General features: G+C 43.5%; 1 protein-coding gene across 1 annotated transcript in view; it reads left to right on the plus strand.

The window, feature by feature from the left end:
- Positions 1-23755, plus strand: part of LOC126454999 (lachesin-like) — a 1180169-nt gene that overhangs the window by 14573 nt on the left and 1141841 nt on the right. Inside the window, exon 2 of the mRNA XM_050091142.1 lies at positions 5968-6009. Coding sequence (XP_049947099.1) covers positions 5968-6009 — 42 coding nt within the window. The remainder of the gene's footprint in view (positions 1-5967; positions 6010-23755) is intronic.

Consider the following 23755-nt stretch of genomic DNA (forward strand, 5'->3'; position numbering starts at 1 on the left):
TGCTCGATGGGAACAACGACGCGGGCCCTGGAATAACGTGCGTCCTGCCGCCTGTACTTGCATCTCGCCGACATTTCTTCCTCAAAACCAAGTATTTCATGGAAAAGTCTGTTGGATAACTCGAGTGTCACACGTGAATTAAATTTAATATCACCGATATTTCAAAAGAAACGATCCAAATTCTTATAATAATAGTTGTGAGCTGATGTTTCTGAACGCATATATGCCTAAACACATACTGACATTTGTGCCTTTCAGGACAAATGAATACTGGCAATAACTCAATCGATTTCTACATAAATAGCACCTGATATAAAGTGCATTCTGTTTCAGTAAACGTATTCATCTTTTCAAGATTATTACAACAATCGTAGTTTGATCTAAGCGACTCACGTCATTGGTCATAGCTTGTTTGACAAGTAGTGTACAGAAGAGTGATGAAAATTAGGTGTACTGGTACGGTAAGGAATGGTAAGGTTTTCCGCATAATCGACGAGGAAAGGAATATAAGGAAAACGTTGGCAAGAAGAAGGGACAGTTTGATAGGACATGTGATAAGAGATCGTAACTTCCATGGTACTAGAGGGAGCTGCAGAGGGTAAAAACCGTAGAGGAAAACAGAATATGGGATACATCCAGCAAATACCTGAGGACGTAGATAGTAAGTGCTACTCTGAGATGGGAAGGTTGGCACATTAGAGAAATTCGAGGCACGCGGCATCAAACCATTCAGAAGACTAAAAAAAAAGTCACGTACACTAGAAGTTCACAGGAACTTAATAACAGAAGTATGACAAACTGTGTCTTTAAGTAGTGTACTGTACTATAATTTGTAATTATCGCTTTTTTTTAATGAGGAAGATTAATGCATCAATGCCTTGGAATTCAAACATGTACACAAAAACCTATAATACGTTAGGTAGTACTTAGTAGCGAATATGAGTAACACATTCTAACTCTAAAAAATTGTCAGGACTAAACCTGCAGGTAGAAATAGGTACTAAAGGAAAGTCTATTCTAAGGCTCTCATCTAACAGAGGGATGGAGTTGATGGACACAAATTACTCCTGCTCTCATTTTTGTCCTATCACTGTTCTCATTATCAATATAACAACTAAGATTGTTCCTCGTACTTCCGAATAGTGTATAAATTTTCGTTCTTCAACTGTGTTTGAGTTCTTGTACATGTAAACGTTAAGATTTCTACAGCTGCAAGGAAATAGAATGTTTTCTGTTACATCTTGTCATGTCTATGATATAAGTTGTAAAACTCACGGTTCACCCTGTTACCAGAGTTCTGGTTCACTTCCGGTTTACCCCAGTCCATGTTTCACTGCCATATATGCTGTGCTCTTAACGTTCGTTCTCAGAAATTTTTCCCTCAAATTAAAGCCAATGTTTGATGCTACTAGACTCCTCTTGGCCGGGAATGTCCGCTTTTCTTGTGTTAGCGTGCTTTTTATGCCCTCCTTGATCTTTCCGTCATGAGTTATTTTGCTGCCTTCATTCTGAATACGTCCCGTCTTACGCATTCACCGCCAGCCATATATTCACACGGCTTTTTCATCATTCGTACTACTTCTACTAATCTCCCACAATTCCCTAAGTACCCTATTGGACATCTTATTTCTATATTATTAGTTATTTCCCAACTTCAGAGATGTCGTAGAGAAGTGACTAAATATTTTATGTGACTTCTGTTTATTAACACCTGTTTCTTCTAATACAGTTCGGAACTGCGTGGACAGCAGTTCGTTGTTCTTCGACTTTGTTTTTTAAAATTGACGCTGGTCGAAATAAAACTTTCATAGTCACAATTTAGAATAAGTCTTGTTTACTGAGAAGCTAAATTTTTTGCTAACTAGGATAAATAGCAAACGAGGTAGATGAGAGAAGCCTAAATGGTACCACTTTTGAAATTTTGTTCTAGCCCAACAGTAAGTTAACAAAATAAGTAAATAATGCCGATCACAATAGGAGGATTTTTTTTTTTTTTTTTTTTTAGTATCTGATCCTAGCAATCAAAATTCTGAGAGGAAGAGGCACACTACAGTTAATTGTCTTAACATATGCAAGGAGTAAAAATTAGGAATGTGGTTTCCTAACTTGTAATAGTGAGTAAATAAGTTATACCACCTTTAAACTGTATCTCTAAGCTTAACAATACGTACTAGTCTAAGTTTAAGAAAATGTTCAATATTTTATTTCATAGATCACAAAATGGAGGCTTACATCACAATATGGAGTAATTGCAATGGAACTTTTCACTCACATCCACTTTTCTGCTCATTTGGATGAATCCACATTTTGCATTTCATTTGTATGGTTTTTTCTTCCATTCCATCTTTCTCACACGACTTGCAATACCATTTCACTGTTTTACGAATGAGTTACTATGGCTGCTTCACTGATAAATCACTGGTGGGAGCTGTAAGTGTATATTTCTTCTCCTTTGCTACGGTTAATTTGTACAGGTTTCTTTATCATCTAGAAGGTTCCTTGATCTGGCGTTAATGTTCTGCTTGGAGCTTTCACCATTTCTCTTGCATACCTAGGAAGCCAACTTCTGAAAGAAGGAAATATAAAATGAATTTTGGAAAAAGACAAAAGTAGAACATAACAGATACTGAGATCAAATTTCTTTCAAAAGGAACATCAGTTACTCCCATCCTTAGACCAGCCTGGAATTTCTTTCCACACTGCTGGCGTGAGGTGGGGTGTGGTCGGTCTTACCGACATCATTCCTTCAGGACTGAACGCAAATATGAGGGTTTCCTCCATTTTTCGCGGCCATATTACAGGATTTCGACTGCTGCAAACACGTATCAATTCACGGTCCATATACTCGACGCTCCGAATCATCTTTCAGCCTTGGAAGCCTACTCAAGTCTTCCATAAGTCTCTCTCAGCAATCGACCAACAGAGGAAATGGTTAATGTAACAATTTTTCCATGGCTCGGTTATAATAGATTTGGTGCACAAACCGATATCTCCATTATGTCCCATGAATTTTCGATTGGATTAATGTCGGGCAATCTGAGTGGCCAAATCATTCGCTCGAACTGTCCATCACATTCTTCAAACCAACCGTGAACGATTGTGGCCGGTGACATGGTGCACTGTCATCCATAACGTGAAGTCCATGATTGACTGCAAATGGTCTCCAAGTAGCCGTTGTGCGGCAGTAAACACGTTGGACACTTTTTCAACAACTCAGTACAAATGACAGCTCTTTTTAGTGCGCTGCCCTTTTAGACCTTGTGTACGAGATACTACCGCAATTTGTATATGTACATACCGCTATCCCATTACTTTTGTTACCTTAGAGTAGTATTACTATTTAGGAGTCTGCACAGTGCAATGGACTGTCTCTCACTGAGCCGTATTTCTTGTCAGATGTGTTCAAATTTTCCGCGACTTTTTGGGCATTCTGTGTGAGGAATGAAACCGTGTCCCGTTAGCATGTATGCCGTTCATTGCTGGGTTTGATATAGTCCATTCTCAGCCGCTGCCTGACATTACGGAATAGTATATAACACTCTTGGTCTTTCACCAACTATCAATGCCATATATGCAGTCATCAATTTTCAAGCTAAAGATTCTTATGCATGGTTTTGTGATGTTCTGAAGTTTGTCTGAGTCACTTCAGCCAGTATACTGCAATCCTTCACCTAACAGTCAAGGTAATCGTGGATATTTCAGTATCACACATAATGTCGCACAAACACTGAGGCGGTAAGAGACACCCCGATCTATCTGAGATCCATGTCGCTTTGTTTCTACCCCACACCTGTTTCTGCAAAGCCCTAGGCGCTGAGGCAACGTGCTGGCTGCAAAGCGTGTTAGTAGAAGTGCGAGCTGTAGTGTGTAGTGTCGTACAAAGTGGCAGTCTGAGTTTTAGGGGCCCAGAATGAACGAATTTCCATATCTACTACCAGATTCTCTCTGTAGCATCTCGAACTGCCTATATCCACACTTTTAAAGATATTACGAACAAAAGTTACATGGTAATTATAGATTCAAGGCTGGATAATTTTTAATTTCTAATAATGATCACAGTCCTTGTACACCTGATGTGTTTACAAGAAACACTCTGATTTACACCCTGTTCGTTCATGGTTTTCTAGCACCCACAAGTTTTAGTTATCACTTTTCTGTTGACAGTTTTGAGTGATGTTACCCCACGTTCTTCGTAATTTATCTCTCATTACGTAATATATGCACTTTTGAATTACAGTCGTAGCTTGGGTTCATTTTAATTTAAACGGGGTGAGTCGGAAGGAAAGGTACATGCTTTGAGGGGTGACAGTATTGGTGGCTTAACATCAAATGAACTTATGCCCTTTTCTGAACCGTTTCCTACATATAGCTGTTTGAAAATCACAGGCATCAATCGCATGTTCTTCTTCAACAGCACTCACTTACATTACATTAATTACATTAAATTACGTCAATTACCTTGTATTACATTTGTAGTGACGTAACAAGACTGTTACGCCACTTGAGGTAGCCGATTGAAAGAAAGGCACGCGTACACACACGCCGACGGGCGTGAATTCTGGAACAGGATAACTATTGAATGGTAGCAAGAAAAGTACGTAGCTGCTTTATACTTAACTTTATTAGTTGATGACTACAGCATTCTTCTTGAGACATTTATACTATAATTCTCAAACTATGTAAGGCTAATGGCGCCTTGCTAGGTCGTAGCCATGGACTTAGCAGAAGGCTATTCTAACTGTCTCTCGGCAAATGAGAGGAAGGCTTCGTCCGTATTGTCGCTAGCAATGTCGTCGTACAACTGGGCGAGTGCTTGTTCGTATCACGAGACCTGCCTTGTGGTGGCGCTAGGTCTGCGATTACACAGTGGCGACACGCGGGTCCGACATGTACTAAATGGACCGCGGCCGATTTAATCTACCACCTAGCAAGTGTGGTGTCTGGCGGTGACACCACAACATTAGATTACTTACTCCATTAGATTAGTGTTTGTGGGATTGGCTTAAGAGCGAAGTATATAAGCGCAGAGTGGATACAAAGGAGGAATTTCTAGCTCGTATTTTACATGCGTTTTCTGAAGTAAAGGACTGTACGATTTAACCCAGATCAGCAACTCAATAGCAGTAAAATTCAATGTAATTGACGATGGGCTTTCTGAACAACTTTTATGAAGAAATGTACAAAATTAAATAAATATTAGATGACAATGTTCCATTTACTATCAACTTCATGTGTCCAGTTCCTCATAGCTTTCTTCAGTATCCTCGGAAACCGTTAAGAATAGGACATATGTGCGTTTGAAGTTTTTTGTTCAGATTTACTTATACCATCCAACCTCAAAGTATGTGCCTTTCCTTCTGAATCACCCAGTAATAATCATTAATATCATGATACCGTCTAGATCCTCGCATAACACTTCCTCAAGTTCTGCACCTGCTTTGTTCGTATTGTTGTTGCTGCTTGAAGGGACCTTGTATTTCAAAGCTGCTGTTTCTTTGAAAACTTTCACCGTTGTTCGCATACGGGATACTTTTACCTGCTCCTGTATTCTTTGATTACTCGTACATTCCGCTTGTTTCATCTTGAAGATATTTTCCTTTATATTCCTCGAAATATTGCGTTTGCTACTTTCATTACTCTGTTTAAAATCATTAGTAGTGTTCGTAATATAATCCCCTTCCCCATTCTTTTTGATTTAATGTCTTTATTGACCATATATCTTGATATAAGAGTTAACAAGGATCTTTCATATAAATAAATTTTCCTTTCACGTGACCATAGGAATATATTCCACTTATTTTATAATACTGCTCCCAGTGCACTGAGTGTTGTATTAGTATATTCCAGTTATTTTACAATACTGTCCTCAGAGCACTGAGTGCCCTTTAGGTGACTAAGCTGTCAAAGTGTTGAGCATAAGGGAAAGAAACGTACAAAATTTTCACAGAACTATTCATATTCTGACAGGTTTGGTGTCATGTGGGGCCCAACTTGGAGACAACAGTAAAGGTGAATATATCTCTATCGATAGAAAATCCAGGTGGAACCTGAAGCATGCTTTTAAGACATAAGGAAAGAAGTTACCCACATAGATGTGTCCTGCTGAAAATCTGGTACGTATCATTTTCAATCGGGTAGTAATTCTTTATTGACATTTATAAACTGAAAGCATCCAAACGTTAGTATGATAATCCATACGTACAGTAGGAGTGTTCCTGATATAATACATGAAGGACATACATGAAAAAATGGGTAGTGGATTTACTTTTTGCAAAATCTTTTATTCTCTGTTACGTTTAGATTCTTAAGTATAAGTAATTGTTGAAGCAGAAAATTTATTTATATCGCTGAGGTGATGTTTTCTTTACGACTTTGCACTTCTTTTCTTCATATATAATCTGGAATAGTCAACAGCAATCGGAATTTTTGCAATTAAATCATTCGGTGTTGCTTATATCGCCGTATTTTCTCCTATGTTTCCACGGTATGTAAGGGTATTATTTGCTTACTATTTGTTGCTGAAATATCGTATGAGAATTACCGTCCATTAAAGTAAATTTTATTGGAAGAATTGCTGTTAAAGAGAACGAAATTAGGAGAGCACAACTCCCGTAAACAAAATAACGCCCCATAAATATGGTGACAGTGCGGAAGCAGACATCACCTAGAGGCCAGCCCTTGTGTTGAAACACATCTCTCTCGAGTTTATACTGTTTTCATCCACATCTTCCTTTCTCCCACACAGCTTTCTCAGTATGTCTGTGAGTTAAGATGCAGAGGCTGTCCTAGAAACAGAGGTTCTGTAGCTTTTTTACTGACATATCAGGCATCAGTGTCTTTATATGGAAATAATCCGTTCAGTAAATGAACAGCAATTCCGTAAGAAAAACGCTATTTAAAAAAAGCTAAGAAATAAGTTTATCATAAGTGAGTGGTGAATAAAGTCTAGTTAGTAGATTCTTGGGATCTGTTTAAGTGAATATCTAATAATGTTACATATTTGTCGTTCTCTATAGTAGGAGCGAGAAATGGTAAACAAAGTTCATTGGATTAATTGGTGTCATGAGTGCAACGAATATAAGCAAGGTATCTAGTGTATCGTCCACCTACCAAAATTTGAAGCTCTTTTCTTTGAATCCTACAAAGTCTTAACGAATACTCACATTTCATGAGCCAGTTGTCCTATTAATAACATCAATAGTGACAACAGGCGATAGGCTTGGCACCTTGCAAACTTACGGTGTGGTAGCAGCACGTCGACGACACCTTCGTCTTGTGGAGCTGTGGCGAAGGACAGTTGGATGACTTTCTAACGTAACTGAACAGTCTCCATGCCAATATGAATATACTCTGGATATGCTTGTTACGAGGGGTTATGAGAACCTGCGCTACAGCACATATTGAAAACCAACACACACTGGCCGATGCGTACACAAACTTCCAAATAATCATTCTGCACAGAAAACGGTAAGGCGCAGAAGCAAACATCTGAGCAACAGCTCCTCGGAAGCGAGATGCAACATCAGAATAGCGTCCTAAGGGGCAATGGGTACTTCACTAGTTGCGAAGCGCCACGCCGCAAGAAGAAACGTCGGGTGCGGCCTTTCTGTTACACATACTCACCCCCAAGTGACGGAAACAATGCGCTGTGTGTTATGTGTCATGCAAACACGTCGTAAAGACTATGTACAAACCGACCAAGAAGATCAAAGAGTGTCTCAAATCGGTAATGCGGAAAACGTACCCAGTCACAGCGTCTGGAGTATACAGCATGCCGTGTACATGAGGAAAGGTCTAGGTGAGAATGACTGGATAAACCATCAATATCAGGATCATCCAACAGTATTGCAGGTTGGGAGAGGTGGAGAAATCGGCTATAGCGGAGTTTCTGCTGTATGAGGCCGACACGCAAGTTTTCGCTGTGGAGAAAATACGAAGTTCATGGAAGTTATAGAAAGTCACAAACACGGTAATTAAGGGGTGATCCGTCAGTTTCCGTTTCAGGCTGTTGTTGCTGCCTATTGGCAACGTAGCGCTACTCCATTGTGTGTATATTAGCACCGACTAGAAGGCAAGGGACTAGTATGACATTCACGTCTTCCAAACGTGCATGCGGTAAATGTGGAAATTTAAACCACTGCGACGTTATTACCAAATGCGTCCAAAAAAGACAAGCGTGCTGTTATTCTTTTCTCGGCTGCCGCAAGCCAGGCACCGATAGACATCCATCGGAGATTGAAGAATGTGTATGGTGCAGCATGTCTATCGAAAACCACTGCTATCGAATGGTGCACCTATTTCCGTGCTGGTCGCGATTCGACACAACACGCCCGTCGATCTGCGAGGCCTGCAGAAATTACAAGTGGGAGACACTCGAGCGCCCGCTCTGTAATTCTTATCTCTCTCCTATGTGGTTATCACGGCTTCGGCCCCTCTAAAACGGCCTTCAATGGCCGACAGTTCCTGTCGGACGAAGATGTGCAACAGGCAGCACGACACAATGTTTTACCAAACGGGTATCTTGTAACTGGGTTCCCGGTGATTGCCACAGTGCTCACGGCGATTTTGCGTGATTGGCGTATCGATTCTGGATTGGACTGTCTTTGTGTTGAAGCTTTTTGACAGTACCGTATAGTTTTAAAAAGCAAGAAGAAACCCTCGAGGTAGATGGATCCTGGTTTCTCATGCTGCAACGACCTGAAGTTACAGGTAGCAAGGGGAGAACGTCAGCGGTAATGACCAGAGAAATATCTTTAAACATATTCATTTATTTACGTAAGAGTACAAACTTTATGTTACAAAGACAACCAATACCTTATCGCCACACATGCCATGTTGAAGACAATAAGTACGAATCATTAAGTTCAGGTGAATGCCGCAAATAAGCTACCAACATTTTAGAAGAAGCGCCTCTATAATAGAACGGAATTCCTTTTTTAAATCAAAGTCAAATTTCTTAAACTCTGTAAGTTCTAGAAAATTCCACTACAGGCACTTCTTAAATTAAACAACGGTTTTACAAGATGAATAAGCTGTCAAACGCTCAAGATAAAAGAATATGGGACCATTAAAATTACGAAAAAGAGCACTGACAAATCATCAGGCGTTACCTCTCACTTAAAGTAGCAACAAAATACAAGGCAAGTGAAATGACTGAAACATATGAATCGGGCTACCGTTTGACCCACAAATACTAGTGGTTAACAGAGCAGAATTTACTTATCGATACACTAGTCTAGGCCCTTCTGTACCTCAACTGGCAGTGAACAACATTAAGAAAACCATAAACCCAGGAAGTAGTGCAGGTAGTGATCAACAACGTTAACAGGCAATGGAAAAATTTAAAACCCTTAATGCTAGTAAATATAGTCACCAATAGCACTGGTAAACAAATATTTTGCATACATAACATGATAGAATGTAAGCCTTACACTCGAGTAAATACCTGACTCGGGCACATCCATATTACCGTGATGCTAAAGCACCAAACAAGGGCTAGCAGTCCAAGCCAAATCAGCACAATGCACTAACATCAAACGAAGTTCAGTAACAAAGCACAAGGGTTTCAACGGCCCGCGGCAGACATTTAACTGCATGGTGCTCAATGTTGTTCCAGTGTCGGGCGAGGAAAATAAAGGGCGCAACCGGAGGCAGCAGGAAGCAAGTCAATTCTAACTCTAGAGTATGCTCGGCTCCTCACAGACAGAGAAGCGCTGACTCTGCAGTGGACATAGGAACGCTACCCAAGGTAAACACGCCCAATGAAAATTTTGTGAGCGGAAGTCCACGGCCATCAAGATCAGGTTGCGATCCACCAAGGTCCCTCAGAGGGCAGATCTCAGTGTGACCCGTACGCACGCTTAAATATCACTGGAGGCGCCGCGGAGGTACCATCTCATGAGACACCAGAGAAACTGCGGCTAAGCAACAAAACACACAGCATGGCTATCGATACGAGCGTGGCTCAAATACGTCAAGTGCCCACGAAAGCCTCAACAATGTTGTAGAGAGAGCAATGTTACAGTTCTGTTTATGGGAGAAAATCTGCTACGGAAATTGTTTCGAAGCGTCTTTCTCTTCTGGATGGTTCAAATGGTTCAAATGGCTCTAAGCACATCAGTCCCCGAGACGTAGAACTACTTAAACCTAACTAACCTAAGGACATCACACATATCCATGCCTGTGGCAGGATTCGAACCTGCGACTGTAGCAGCAGCGCGGTTCCGGACTGAAGCGCCTAGAACGCTCGGCCACAGCGGCCGGCTTTTCCGGATGTCAACAAATACTATTTCTCAGTCAGAGAGTCTTTTCAGAATGATAATATCGTTAACACTGTGGTCGTGGCTTTATGGAAAATATGAGGAAACATCACATTCATAAACTGATGAGTCACATAAATGCCTGAACAACCCCCTTTTGCAGCACGAACCACTGCGACATGTGTAGAAAGAGAGCAGGAGAGGTTCTGGAATGTACCGACAGGGATGTGGAGCCAAGCCAGATCTAGTGGCGTGGCCAGCTCTGATACATTTCTCCGTTGAGGGTTCATGATGCGAACAGAGCGATCAAAGTGGTCACATAGATTCTCGAGTGGAGTTAAATCACGGTGCTCTTCCAAATACTCCCATATACGAGGTGCATTCAAGTTCTAAGGCCTCCGATTTTTTTTCTCTGGACTGGAAAGAGACAGAAACATGCGCATTGTTTTAAAATGAGGCCGCGTTCATTGTCAATACGTCCCAGAGATGGCAGCACCATACGGCAGATGGAATTTTACCGCCAGCGGCGAGAATGAGAACTGTTTTAAATACTTAAAATGGCGATGTTTCCCTTACTTGAACAGTATGCAATCATTCGTTTTCTGAATTTGCGTGGTGTGAAACCAATTGAAATTCATCGACAGTTGAAGGAGACATGTGGTGATGGAGTTATGGATGTGTCGAAAGTGCGTTCGTGGGTGCGACAGTTTAATGAAGGCAGAACATCGTGTGACAACAAACCGAAACAACCTCGGGCTCGCACAAGCCGGTCTAATTCAAATGGCTCTGAGCACTATGGGACTTAACATCTATGGTCATCAGTCCCCTAGAACTCAAACTACTTAAACCTAACTAACCTAAGGACATAACACAACACCCAGCCATCACGAGGCAGAGAAAATCCCTGACCCCGCCGGGAATCGAACCCGGGAACCCGGGCGTGGGAAGCGAGAATGCTACCGCACGACCACGAGGTGCGGGCACACGCCGGTCTGACGACATGATCGAGAAAGCGGAGAGAATTGTTTTGGGGGATCGCCGAATGACTGTTGAACAGATAGCCTCCGGAGTTGGCATTTCTGTGGGTTCTGTGCACACAATCCTACATGACGACCTGAAAATGCGAAAAGTGTCATCCAGGGGGGTGCCACGAATGCTGACGGACGACCACATGGCTGCCCGTGTGGCATGTTGCCAAGCAATGTTGACGCACAACGACAGCATGAATGGGACTTTCTTTTCGTCGGTTGTGACAATGGATGAGACGTGGATGCCATTTTTCAATCCAGAAACAAAGCGCCAGTCAGGTGGGTGCCACGAACGCTGACGGACGACCACATGGCTGCCCGTGTGACATGTTGCCAAGCAATGTTGACGCGCAACGACAGCATGAATGGGACTTCCTTTTTGTCGGTTGTGACAATGGATGAGACGTGGATGCCATTTTTCAATCCAGAAACAAAGTGCCAGTCAGCTCAATGGAAGCACACTGATTCACCGCCACCAAAAAAATTTCGGGTAACCGCCAGTGCTGAAAAATGATGGTGTCCATGTTCTGGGACAGCGAGGGCCTAATCCTTACCCATTGCGTTCCAAAGGTCACTACGGTAACAGGTGCATCCTACGAAAATGTTTTGAAGAACAAATTCCTTCCTGTACGGCAACAAAAACGTCCGGGAAGGGCTGCGCGTGTGCTGTCTCACCAAGCCAACGCACCCGCACATCGAGCTAACGTTATGCAAGAGTTTCTTCGTGATAACTACTTTGAAGTGATTCCTCATGCTCCCTACTCACCTGACCTGGCTCCTAGTGACTTTTGGCTTTTTCCAACAATGAAAGACACTCTCCGTGGCCGTACATTCACCAGCCGTGCTGCTATTGCCTCAGCGATTTTCCAGTGGTCAAAACAGACTCCTAAAGAAGCCTTCGCCGCTGCCATGGAATCATGGCGTCAGCGTTGTGAAAAATGTGTACGTCTGCAGGGCGATTACGTCGAGAAGTAACGCCAGTTTCATCGATTTCGGGTGAGTAGTTAATTAGAAAAAAAATCGGAGGCCTTAGAACTTGAATGCACTTCGTACTGCAAGCCATGTAACACGTTGCATTGTAATACTGGTGTATGCCACCATGACGAGGTTGAAGAAACTACTTTTAGTGGTGGGGGCATGGTCCCTCAGCATAGATGCACACTCCATCTGGAACCGTACTTCAGTTAGTGAAAAAAGATAAATCAGTCAATCGAAACTTGTGCTTGTTACGGTAGATCTAGATTTCTGTCACTGACGGACCATCTTCAATGCAGTATATAAAGTTAACACTTTTCATTGTTGTTTTGCGAAGTCTCTCTTGGATTATACACGTCAAGGTTTCGAACTGCACTCATTATTGACGTGCATAGTCCAAGAGCGACAATTCTGAATAACGGCTGAAATGTGTTAGCTGTAACTGCTGCTTTGACTGCTTTGAAGATGGTCACTCCAAGACCGAAATCTCGATCCGTTACAATAAACACAAGCTACGACTTAATAAGTCACAGCTGCAAAATACTAACGCGAATTCTTTACAGACGAATGGAAAAACTGGTAGAAGCCGACCTCTGGGAAGATCAGTTTGGACTCCGTAGAAACATTGGAACACGTGAGGCAATACTGACCTTACGACTAATCTTAGAAGAAAGATTGAGGAAAGGCAGACCTACGTTTCTAGCATTTGTAGACTTAGAGAAAGCTTTTAACAATGTTGACTGGAATATTCTCTTTCAAATTCTAAAGGTAGCAGGCGTAAAATACAGGGAGCGAAAGGCTATTTACAATTTGTACAGAAACCAGATGGCAGTTACAAGAGTCGAGGGGAATGAAAGGGAAGCAGTGTTTGGGAAGAGAATGAGACAGAGTTGTAGCCTGTCCCCGATGTTATTCAATCTGTGTATTGAGCAAGCAGTAAAGGAAACAAAAGAAAAATTCGGAGTAGGTATTAAAATCCATGGAGAAGAAATAAAAATGTTGAGGTTCGCCGATGACATTGTAATTCTGTCAGGGACAGCAAAGGACTTGGAAGAGCAGTTGAACGGAATGGACAGTGTCTTGAAAGGAGGATATAAGATGAACATCAACAAAAGCAAAACGAGGATAATGGAATGTAGTCGAGTTAACTCGGATGATGCTGAGGGAATTAGATTAGGAAATGAGACACTTAAAGTAGTAAAAGAGTTTTGCTATTTGGGGAGCAAAATAACTGATGATGGTCGAAGTAGAGAGGATATAAAATACAGACTCGCAATGGCAAGGAAAGCGTTTCTGAAGAATAGAAATTTGTTAACATAGAGTACAGATTTGTCAGGAAGTCGTTTTTGAAAGTATTTGTATGGAGTGTAGCCATGTATGGAAGTGAAACATGGACGATAAATAGTTGGGACAAGAAGAGAATAGAAGCATTCGAAATGTGGTGCTACAGAAGAATGCTGAAGATTAGATGGGTGGACCACATAACGAATGAGGAGGCACTGAATAGGGTTGGGGAGAAGAGGAGTTTGTGGCACAACTTGATTAGAATAAGGGTTCGGTTGGTAGGACATGTTCTGAGGCATCAGGGGATCACCAATTTAGTATTGGAGGGCAGCGTGGAGGGTAAAAACCGTAGAGGGAGACCAAGAGATGAATACACTAAGCAGATTCAGAAGGATGTAGGTTGCAGTAGGTACTGGGAGATGAAGAAGCTTGCACAGGATAGAGTAGCATGGAGAGCTGCATCAAACCAGTCTCAGGACTGAAGACCACAACAACAACAACACCATACCCAGAAAACTTTTATGTCCACTGACACTGACCGCCGAAGTCTATGCAGTTATAGTTGCTGGAAGGTTTCTTGAGGAATGGCAGAAGAGGTATCGATGTCGGTCGGTGAGGCCCGGCATGAAGTCGTCGTTCTAAAGCATCCCAAAGGATTCAGGTCAGGACTCTGTGCAGGCCAGTCCATTACACGGATGATATTGTCGTGTAATCACTCCTGCATAGGCCGTGTATTGTGAACACGTAATCGACCGTAGTGAAAGATGCAGTCGCCATCCCCGAATTGCTCTTTAACAGTGACAAGCAAGAAGGTACTACAAACATCAGTGTAGGCCTGTGCTGTGATAGTGCCACGCAAACAAGGGGTTTAAGCCCCATCCATGAAAAACATGACCACACCATAACACCACAGCATCCGAATTTTAATTTTGGCATTACACACACTGGCAGATAATGTTCAACTGGCATTCGCCATACTTACACCCAGCCATCAGATCGTCACATTGTGTACCGTGATTCGTCACTCCACACAACGCTTTTCCACTGTTCAATCGTCCAACATTTACGTCCCTTCCACTAAGCGAGGCTTCGTTTGGCATTTACCTGCGTCATGTGTGGCTTATGAGAAGCCGCTCGACCATGAGATCCAAATTTTCTCACCTTCCGCCTAACTGTCATAGTACTTGCAGTAGATCCTGATGCAGTTTGGAATTCCTGTGTGATGGTCTGGATAAATGTCTGCATTTTTCACATTACAACCCTCTGTCGGCGGTCTCTGTCAGTCAACAGATGGGTCGGCCTGTACGCTTTTGTGCAGTACGTATCCCTTCACATTTCCATTTCACTATCACATCAGAAACAGTGGACCTAGGAGTGTATAGGTGTGTGGAAATCTCTCGTACTGACGTACGACACATGTGACACCCAGTCACCTGACCACGTTCGAAGTTCGTGAAATCCGCGGAGCTCCCCATTCTGCTCTCTCACGATATCTAATGACTACAGAGGTTGCTTATATGGAGTGCCTGGCAGTAGGTGGCAGCACAATGCCCCTAATATGAAAAACTATGATTTCTGGGGGGAGGGGGGAGGGGAGGGAGAGTTGTTCGGATACTTTTGATCACATAGTGTAGCACCATTTTGCCACCCACAGTATACATGGTATTTATAAATTATTTATATAAAAGCAACCTTTGAATCTCAAAAAGATGAACAACTTACATAAACGTTTGATACAGCCCAGAATGCAGTTTATTTTCAAGTTTTATTTACAAGTGTTCAATGTGGCTACCTTTTGTAACATGACCAATGTCCCACCTGTAATCAGTTTCCTGCCAAATCCTACGAAGCAGGTCGTGATGTATGACGGGCCGGCCGGGGTGGCCGAGCGGTTCTAGGCGCTACAGACTGGAATCGCGCGACCGCTACGGTCGCAGGTTCGAATCCTGCCTCGGGCATGGACGTGTTTGATGTCCTTAGGTTAGTTAGGTTTAAGTAGTTTTAAGTTCTAAGGGACTGATGACCTAAGAAGTTAAGTCCCATAGTGCTCAGAGCCATATCAACCATGTATGACGGCAACTGCTTGTGTTATAAGCTATACCAGCTTGTCGACGTTCCCCGGAAGTGAACTAACAAACACTCTGTGTTCTGGTGTAACCACTGACGTTAAATCAGGTGATCGCTGAGGTCAGGATATTGTTCCACGACGTCCAATCCACGATGGTACATTCCTGTGGATAAAAGCAACAGCTTCACGATAATATTGTGCTGGCGCGCTGGAAAATAAATTCTGCTCCCAAATCCTGTTGTAACTGAGGCTTTAGATAATGTTCAAGCAAGCATTTATGGATGTAAATCTCCTGAACTTGTTGAGTTTTACAGTTTTACATCCATAAATGCTTGAACATTATCTAAAGCCTCAGTTACAACAGGATTTGGGAGCAGAATTTATTTTCCAGAGACTGCTGGCCGACCTTGACGCGGCGTCCTATGTGATACAGAGCCACGTTCGATGAAACGATTGTACCAGTTAATAACAGTTTGTCTTTGAGGATATGGACTCATGAAACCACAAACAAAACTGCACACACTCTACAACGCTGAACCATGATGTCGGAATAACTCATTGGGGCATGCCACCTAGCGTGATCTTCGGGAACTATCAGTGTTATGCGAGAATAAGACCTGAAAATATCTTGCTGTATCAGATATTTCTGTTAGTTACTTACCCCTTTCACCATGAAAGGTTGCCTTTGATAACAACACTACTGGCCTATTGAATTGCTACAGACGCGAAATTTAACCGACATGAAGAAGATGCTGTGATATGCAAATGATTAGCTTTTCAGAGCATTCACACAAGGTTGGCGGCGGTGGTGACACCTGCAACGTGCTGACATTAGCAAAGTTTCCAACTGATTTCTCATACACAAACAGCAGCTGAGCGGTGTTGCTTGGTGAAAAGTAGTTGTGATGCCTCGATAAGGAGGAGAAATGCGTACCATCACGTTTCCGACTTTGATAAAGGTCGGATTGTAGCCTATCGGCATTGCGGTTTATCGTACCGCGACATTGCTGCTCGCGTTTGTCGAAATCCAATGACTGTTAGCAGAATATGGAATCGGTGGGTTGAGGAGGGTAATATGGAACGCCGTGCTGGATCCCAACGGCCTCGTATCACTAGCAGTCGAGATGACAGGCATCTTATCCGCGTGGCTGTAACGGATAGTGCAGCCACGTCTGGATCCCTGAGTCAACAGATGGGGACGTTTGCAAGACAACAACCATCTGCTCTAACAGTTCGACGACGTTTCCAGCAGCATCGACTATCAGTTCGGCGACCATGGCTGCGGTTACCCTTCACACTGCATCACAGACAGGAGCGCCTGCGATGGTGGACTCAACGAGAACTTGGATGCGCGAATGGAAGAACGTCATGTTTTCGGATGAATCCAGGTTCTGTTTACAGCATCATGATGGTCGCATCCGTGTTTGGCGACATCGCGGTGAACGCACATTGGAAGCGTGGTCCTTCGTGGTATTCGTCATCGCCATACTGGCGTATCACCCGGCGTGATGGTAGGGGGTGTCATTGGTTATTCGTCTCGGTCACCTCTTGTTCGCAGTGACGACACTTTGAACAGTGGACGTTACATTTCAGATGTGTTACGACCCGTGGCTCTACCCTTCATTCGATCCCTGCGAAACCCTACATTTCAGCAGGATAATGCACGCCCGCATGTTGCAGGTCCTGTATGGGCCTTTCTGGATACAGAAAATGTTTGACTGCTGCCCTGGCCAGCACATTCTCCAGATCTCTCACCAATCGAAAACGTCTGGTCAATGGTGGCCGAGCAACTGGCTCGTCACAATACGCCAGCCACTACTCTTGATGAACTGTGGCATCGTGTTGAGGCTCCATGGGCCTTTACCTGTACACGCCATCCAAACTCTGTTTGACTCAATGCCCAGGCGTATCAAGGCCGTTATTACGGCCAGAGGTGGGTTTTCTGGGTACTGATTTCACAGGTTCTATGCACCCAAATTGCGTGAAAATGTAATCAGATGTCAGTTCTAGTGTAATATATTTGTCCAATGTATACCCGTTTATCATCTGCATTTCTTCTTGGTGTAGCAATTTTAATGGCCAGTAGTGTAATTTCATGATTTATCATACAAAAATACGAGTTCGAAAGGATCGTCTTACTTCCACGGGCACGTAACTGTGGAGGGTTAAACCTTAACTGCAGACTGATGAGAATTCTGTGCTCTGCTAACAGCCAAGCTCTTAGCGGCGCTCATCTAGTGACGATTCATGTTCCACGCTTTGCATTCATAGTTCAGGGCGTCAGACACGGTGGCAGCTGCCCACGTATCCATTTTGTCAATTAGCAGCGAAGTACTGGCTGACAGCCAGCTGAATGTACTGCGGCGCAGCCTCGACTACATCAGACGGAAAAGCGCTCTCTAGTAAACTGAGAAGCCACTGAACTGGAGAGCTGCTACATGATATCGCATTGGCCGTACAGCTCGAAATTTCCGCACACTAACATGTTGCAAATAACTGTTCAAATGTTGCCGGACTGATTAGGTGGCTGCAAACAAACTTTCTCGGAACGGGAAGTTTATTGAGCTTACATTTTAGTGCGTAGTGAATTGTCAGGTACTGTTAGCTGCGCTCCCTGCAACACTTAAAAAATCTAACGATGCTACCACGTTTCTCAATTGCAACGCAAAGAAAGATACAGATGACTGAAATGAACTTTATAGATTACGTACATGATAATTCACAAACTTCGCTCGTAAAATAACTATATATGATCACTGTCTTAACGAATACAGGATTTTATAGAACCAGTAGACGCTCGAACAGTACATTGTGGCATGGAATATTATTCTGGTGAGTTTACCTCCACACAGCATCTAGTAATGTCAGAACGCAAAATGTAAACTGTCAGTGCGGGAGTTCTATGATGAAAGTGTTCCACATATTCAATAAACAATACCCCAGATATTTTCGGTACGTGCTTGTCAGGAGAGCGGATAAGCCAGTAGTTCAAAGAGGGGTTTATATTTACCGTGCTATTGGCTGACAGCTAGAGAATATAACATTTTATTGTCGAGATTATTTCACTTAATGTTAACATAAATTATATAGTGAAATGTCACCATCCATTATGAGGTAACGGTTGCTATACCTATCATTGGTGACTGGTATAATTCAACAACCCGCTGAGGGCAACATCAGAAGATAAAAGCATTGAACACTACAGTGAAGTTCCTGCTAGAGTCATCTAGTAGCAAATTTATTTATCTTTCATCGTCCAAGGGACATCCAACAATGATACATGAATCTGCAAGGCAATACAATGCGAATAAATAGCTTAAAATATACAACACACAGAATCCACAACACGTTTTATGAGGACAGGCCAGGTGGCCTATGAGAACAGGACAGATGGTCGGCATTAGTCTTGATTAGGAAGCCATACCTACATTTGCCTCAGTGATTCAGAAAAACGACGGAAAAGCCATATTAGGATGCAGAACGGAGGAAATCCACCCCCTCCCTCCCGAATATGAGATCATTGTCTTAACAGCAGCACTGACTCTTTCGTTTGGTCCTTATTGAAGTATTTTTTTGATTGACATTCATACACAGATTGTTTCAGGTAACACAATAAGGACACAAGTCGATTCCCAAGGCCGACTAACGACTATACTGTGCTCCTCACTCCACCTGAAAAAACGGAGTCAGCACCCCATGCTGCCCCCCCCCCCCCCCACCCCTTTCCACACCGCACCTTCCCGTGGACAAGTTCTGCATTTTACTGAACTGCTTGGTGGCTCAGTCATTATGTGCCTGACTACATATCCTGAGATCTGGGGTTCGCTCCTAGGGTTTCTACGTATTTTCCATTTACTTCACCTATGGCAATGTTAATGCGAAAAATGTTGAGCTGCAGTGTGGTTCGACACCCGTGTTCAACTTTAGGTTCCCTTGCAACTGGCAGGGTAATCAAGTTCAAACGTCGTTGAAACAAAAGGACATATCAAATCCAATAGAAACATGCCAACCAAAGCCCTATGCAACATCCGGGTTGATGACAGGTTTACCTTGGCCTTACTTCAGCGATGGCCTTCTCATACGCGTTGTAGAGACGTTTATAGTTAATGTCATGTTTGCTACGAGTCCACATTGGAGCAAATTGTGGTGTCACCGCCAGACATCACACTTGCTAGGTTGTAGCCTTTAAATCGGCAGCGGTCCGTTAGTATACGTCGGACCCGCGTATCGCCTCTATCAGTGATTGCAGACCGAGCACCGCCACACGGCAGGTCTAGAGAGACTTCCTAGCACTCGCCCCAGTTGTACAGCCGACTTTGTTAGCGATGGTTCACTGCCTACTTACGATCTCATTTGCCGAGACGATAGTTCAGCATAGCCTTCAGCTACGTCATTTGCTACGACCTAGCAAGGCGCCATTATCAGTTACTATTGATATTGTGAATCATGTACCGTCAAGACCGACGTTCATAATTAATGGATGAAAATTAAGTATTCCACCAGCTACGTCCGCTTTTCTAAATTCTAATTTCCTTGTCCAGTTCCAGACCTCACGCCAACCTGCGTGAGCTAAAACGCGTGCATTTCGGCCTCCTCTAGTAACACGGTGTTGGCTCTCCTGCCAACCACAACATTGGCGACGAGGATGGGATTCGAACCCACGGCGGGCGGAAGCCTGATGCCACAACCGTACGCCGATTTGCGGGGGAGGAATGTGGTGTCACCGCCAGACACCACACTTGCTAGGTGGTAACCTTTAAATCGGCCGCGGTCCGTTAGTATACGTCGGACCCGCGGTGTCGCCACTATCAGTGATTGCAGACCGAGCGCCGCCACACGGCAGGTCTAGAGACTTCCTAGCAACTCGCCCCAGTTGTACAGACGACTTTGTTAGCGATGGTTCACTGCCTACTTACGTTCTCATTTGCCGAGACGATAGTTTAGCATAGCCTTCAGCTACGTCATTTGCTACGACCCAGCAAGGCGCCATTATCAGTTACTTTTGATATAGTGAATCATGTACCGTCAAGACCGACGTTCATAATTAATGGATGAAAGTTAAGTATTCCACCAGCTGCGTCCGTTTTTCTAAATTCTAATTTCCTTTTCCGGTTACAGACCTCACGCCAGCCTGCGTGAGCTAAAACGCGTGCATTTCGGCCTCCTCTCGTAACACGGTGTTGGCTCTCCTGCCAACCACAACACAAATAGCGCCCAACAATCGTCGCAAACAGGACAAAGCTTTTTGTTGTGCTCCAGCACACAGTCAGAATTATAGATGAAGCTACATGGTCCACTAAGGCCAATTAAGAAAATGTCTCTGACATATGGTGAAGTATCAATTTGTCTGAACATCCGACCATTTATTCTCTAGTTCTACACATGTTTTGCTGTCGTGGTGACGTGCCCTGTATAAGTCAAAATTTTACGATATGAAAACCCATTGTGGCGCTTTCTCATTCACTAATACTACGGATATTTGCTATCACGTCAACTTGCTTGACTGATCTTCACGGGCGAAATTGAGCATAACACTGACACGTCTTGTCACGCCTACCACTTGCAAAGCTGTAATTTTCCGCAACTGACTGCTGGATGCTTAAAGTTTCCTCCAGTTGTGTCTGTATGGTTGGGGAACGTAACTATTACTGATCTTAGGTTTCCTTCGAGATTTTCGGTTACATTTGGGTGTGAGTTTGTCGGTGAGGAGAAGGATAAAGATCATTTTATGCCCATACATGGTATTGTGTCTTGCCCAGAGAGCCCCGCAGGCAGATTCAATTTCTGCCTCTGTGGATGTAAGTCTCTTGTCTACAGCGAGAAATAGAACCATTCACCATTTGCCTATCCTTTCGATATAACTTAAATTTTCCCCAAAAATTTCACCGTTATCAATTTCAGGCAGTAACTAGGTTTTCGTTACCTGGTATTGTGTGAGTTACAATGCTTCTTAGAATTATTTCAAACTCTGGCACTTAGTTGCACTTCGGCAGTTACTCATTATTATTTTAATACTCTCACCTTTAGGAGACATTTATTTGGATCTTATACTGACGCATTCCGGTCTCCTAAAGCTGTCGTTATCTGGACTGGCTGGAAGGTTGCCCGATCTAAAGACATTCTGTGTACACCCTATACAACAGCTGCCTGCATAGAAACCTCCGACGTGACAAGTTTCGGGGTACATTATAGTTTTCAACCCTGTAGCCTAAGTCCAGGAAGTCGCAACCTAGCTTGTCGCAAACCCGCAGTCTCTGGTTCAATCCTTCATCACGACTCAGAACGAGGGAATTACAATCCGTTCTGGGAACAATGCAGCGGATTGTGAGCCTCAGTGAAACTTCGTAAACAGGGCTGGTCTTCTCAATCTTCTCTGCCAATCGCTGGAATCACGTAAGTAGGACCTCGGAGCCCAGACGACGGGTATCGTATTGCATCACAATCTGCAGTTCGTTGCACAGAGGCCACTTATTGGCTGCCGGAATAGCGTCTCCACTACGCCGGATGAGGCCCCCACGCATAGCCATTGAGGTGACTTGGTATTCCTTCGCATTTCTTGCTGCCCTTTCCTATGGAGTACACTTACTCGCCATACGCTTGAACCGTCGACGATTAATAGACCCTTAATCGTTTGCGTTTACCTGCTCTTTACACAAGGAACAAAAGGTATCACTGTGCTGGACTACGCCTTCGCCTGCACACCGGCTGGCACTAGGAAACATTGAATAGCAGGCGCTCAACTAGGCGTGCCAATGACAAGGGAAGACCACGACACGCCCCCAGGTTACACGCCCATAACAGACCCTGGGCAATGTGCATATAGGCCGCCGCTGCCGACCAAGGGGCCTCAGTCCCTCTCATCTCAGTACGTCAGTTAGGTCGCATCGGGACTCAGTTCGTATTGTATCTCAATAAGTCTCACTGTGCTCTAGTCTTCCACAGTGATAGTTGTCACCTCGCACCTTTGCTAGCTGTGAGGGAACCTTGGTTATTGTACATAGTTGTGATATGGACACGGACAAGATTCAAGAACGAGTACATGCTATTAACCCTTGGACTTCATACTGAACATCACTGAAGTTAAGCACTCAGTTGGTTCCTGAAATAAAATGTTTTTTAACCACGTGTGCGTTTTGTGTTGTACAAAGAAGGACCCGGTCACTCACCTGTCATACCACCCTCTCCTCATCCAGCCAGGAACATTACAGGAGGGCACAGCCACAACACAATGCCAACAGAAGAAGTGATTCTCACGGCACTCAGTAGAAAGCAGCAGCTAGATCTTGTCCCTCGACTTTAATCCTATCAAGGACGTTTGGGATGAAACTTCCTGGAAGATTAAAACTGTGTGCCGGACCGAGACTCGAACACGGGACCATCAAGGTTCGCAAGAGAGCTTCTGTGAAGTTTGAAGGTAGGAGACGAGGTACTGGCAGAAGTAAAGCTGTGAGGACGGGACGTGAGTCGTGCTTGGGTAGGTCAGTTGGTAGAGCATTTGCCCGCGAAAGGGGAAGGTCCCGAGTTCGAGTCTCGGTCCGGCACACAGTTTTAATCTGCCAGGAAGTTTCATATCAGCGCACACTCCGCTGCAGAGTGAAAATCTTATTCTACGTTTGGCATGGTCTGCAAAGACACTCTGCAGCACGGTCACATGATTCAACGGCCGTCCAGCAATTGTGAACCGCACTGGTGGTGGAAAGAAACGCCTTACCACAAGAACTCCTTACTAACATTCTGGCCTGCATGAGATCATGCTGCAAAGCATACACTGTTAATGGAACAACATAAAAAAGCATATACAGCCTCACAGATTTTCAGATAATGTTATAAATATTTGCAAAATGTGTAAACTCTATAAACAATATTTTCGTTCAGATTTTGATTAAAATAGTAATTGCTGAGTGTTGGTCAGCTTCCTGTAACAGACTTTTCCGTGGGTGCTTCTTCTGTCTGAACTGCTGGCGCAAAGTAATCTCACTTTTATCTCTGTTTCACTTAGACCAATAATATTTGCTTGAAAGTTGCAACGTTTTTACTTAATATTATCTTCACTCCATGTCCTATCCTCGGTTTTTAAAAGTTTTTGCAACATCTTTTAACGATGAACGTCGACTGAAGTTCGACGTTACTAATATGGTGAT

This window comes from Schistocerca serialis, chromosome 1 (genome assembly GCF_023864345.2).
Source record: "Schistocerca serialis cubense isolate TAMUIC-IGC-003099 chromosome 1, iqSchSeri2.2, whole genome shotgun sequence".
NCBI lineage: Eukaryota > Metazoa > Arthropoda > Insecta > Orthoptera > Acrididae > Schistocerca > Schistocerca serialis.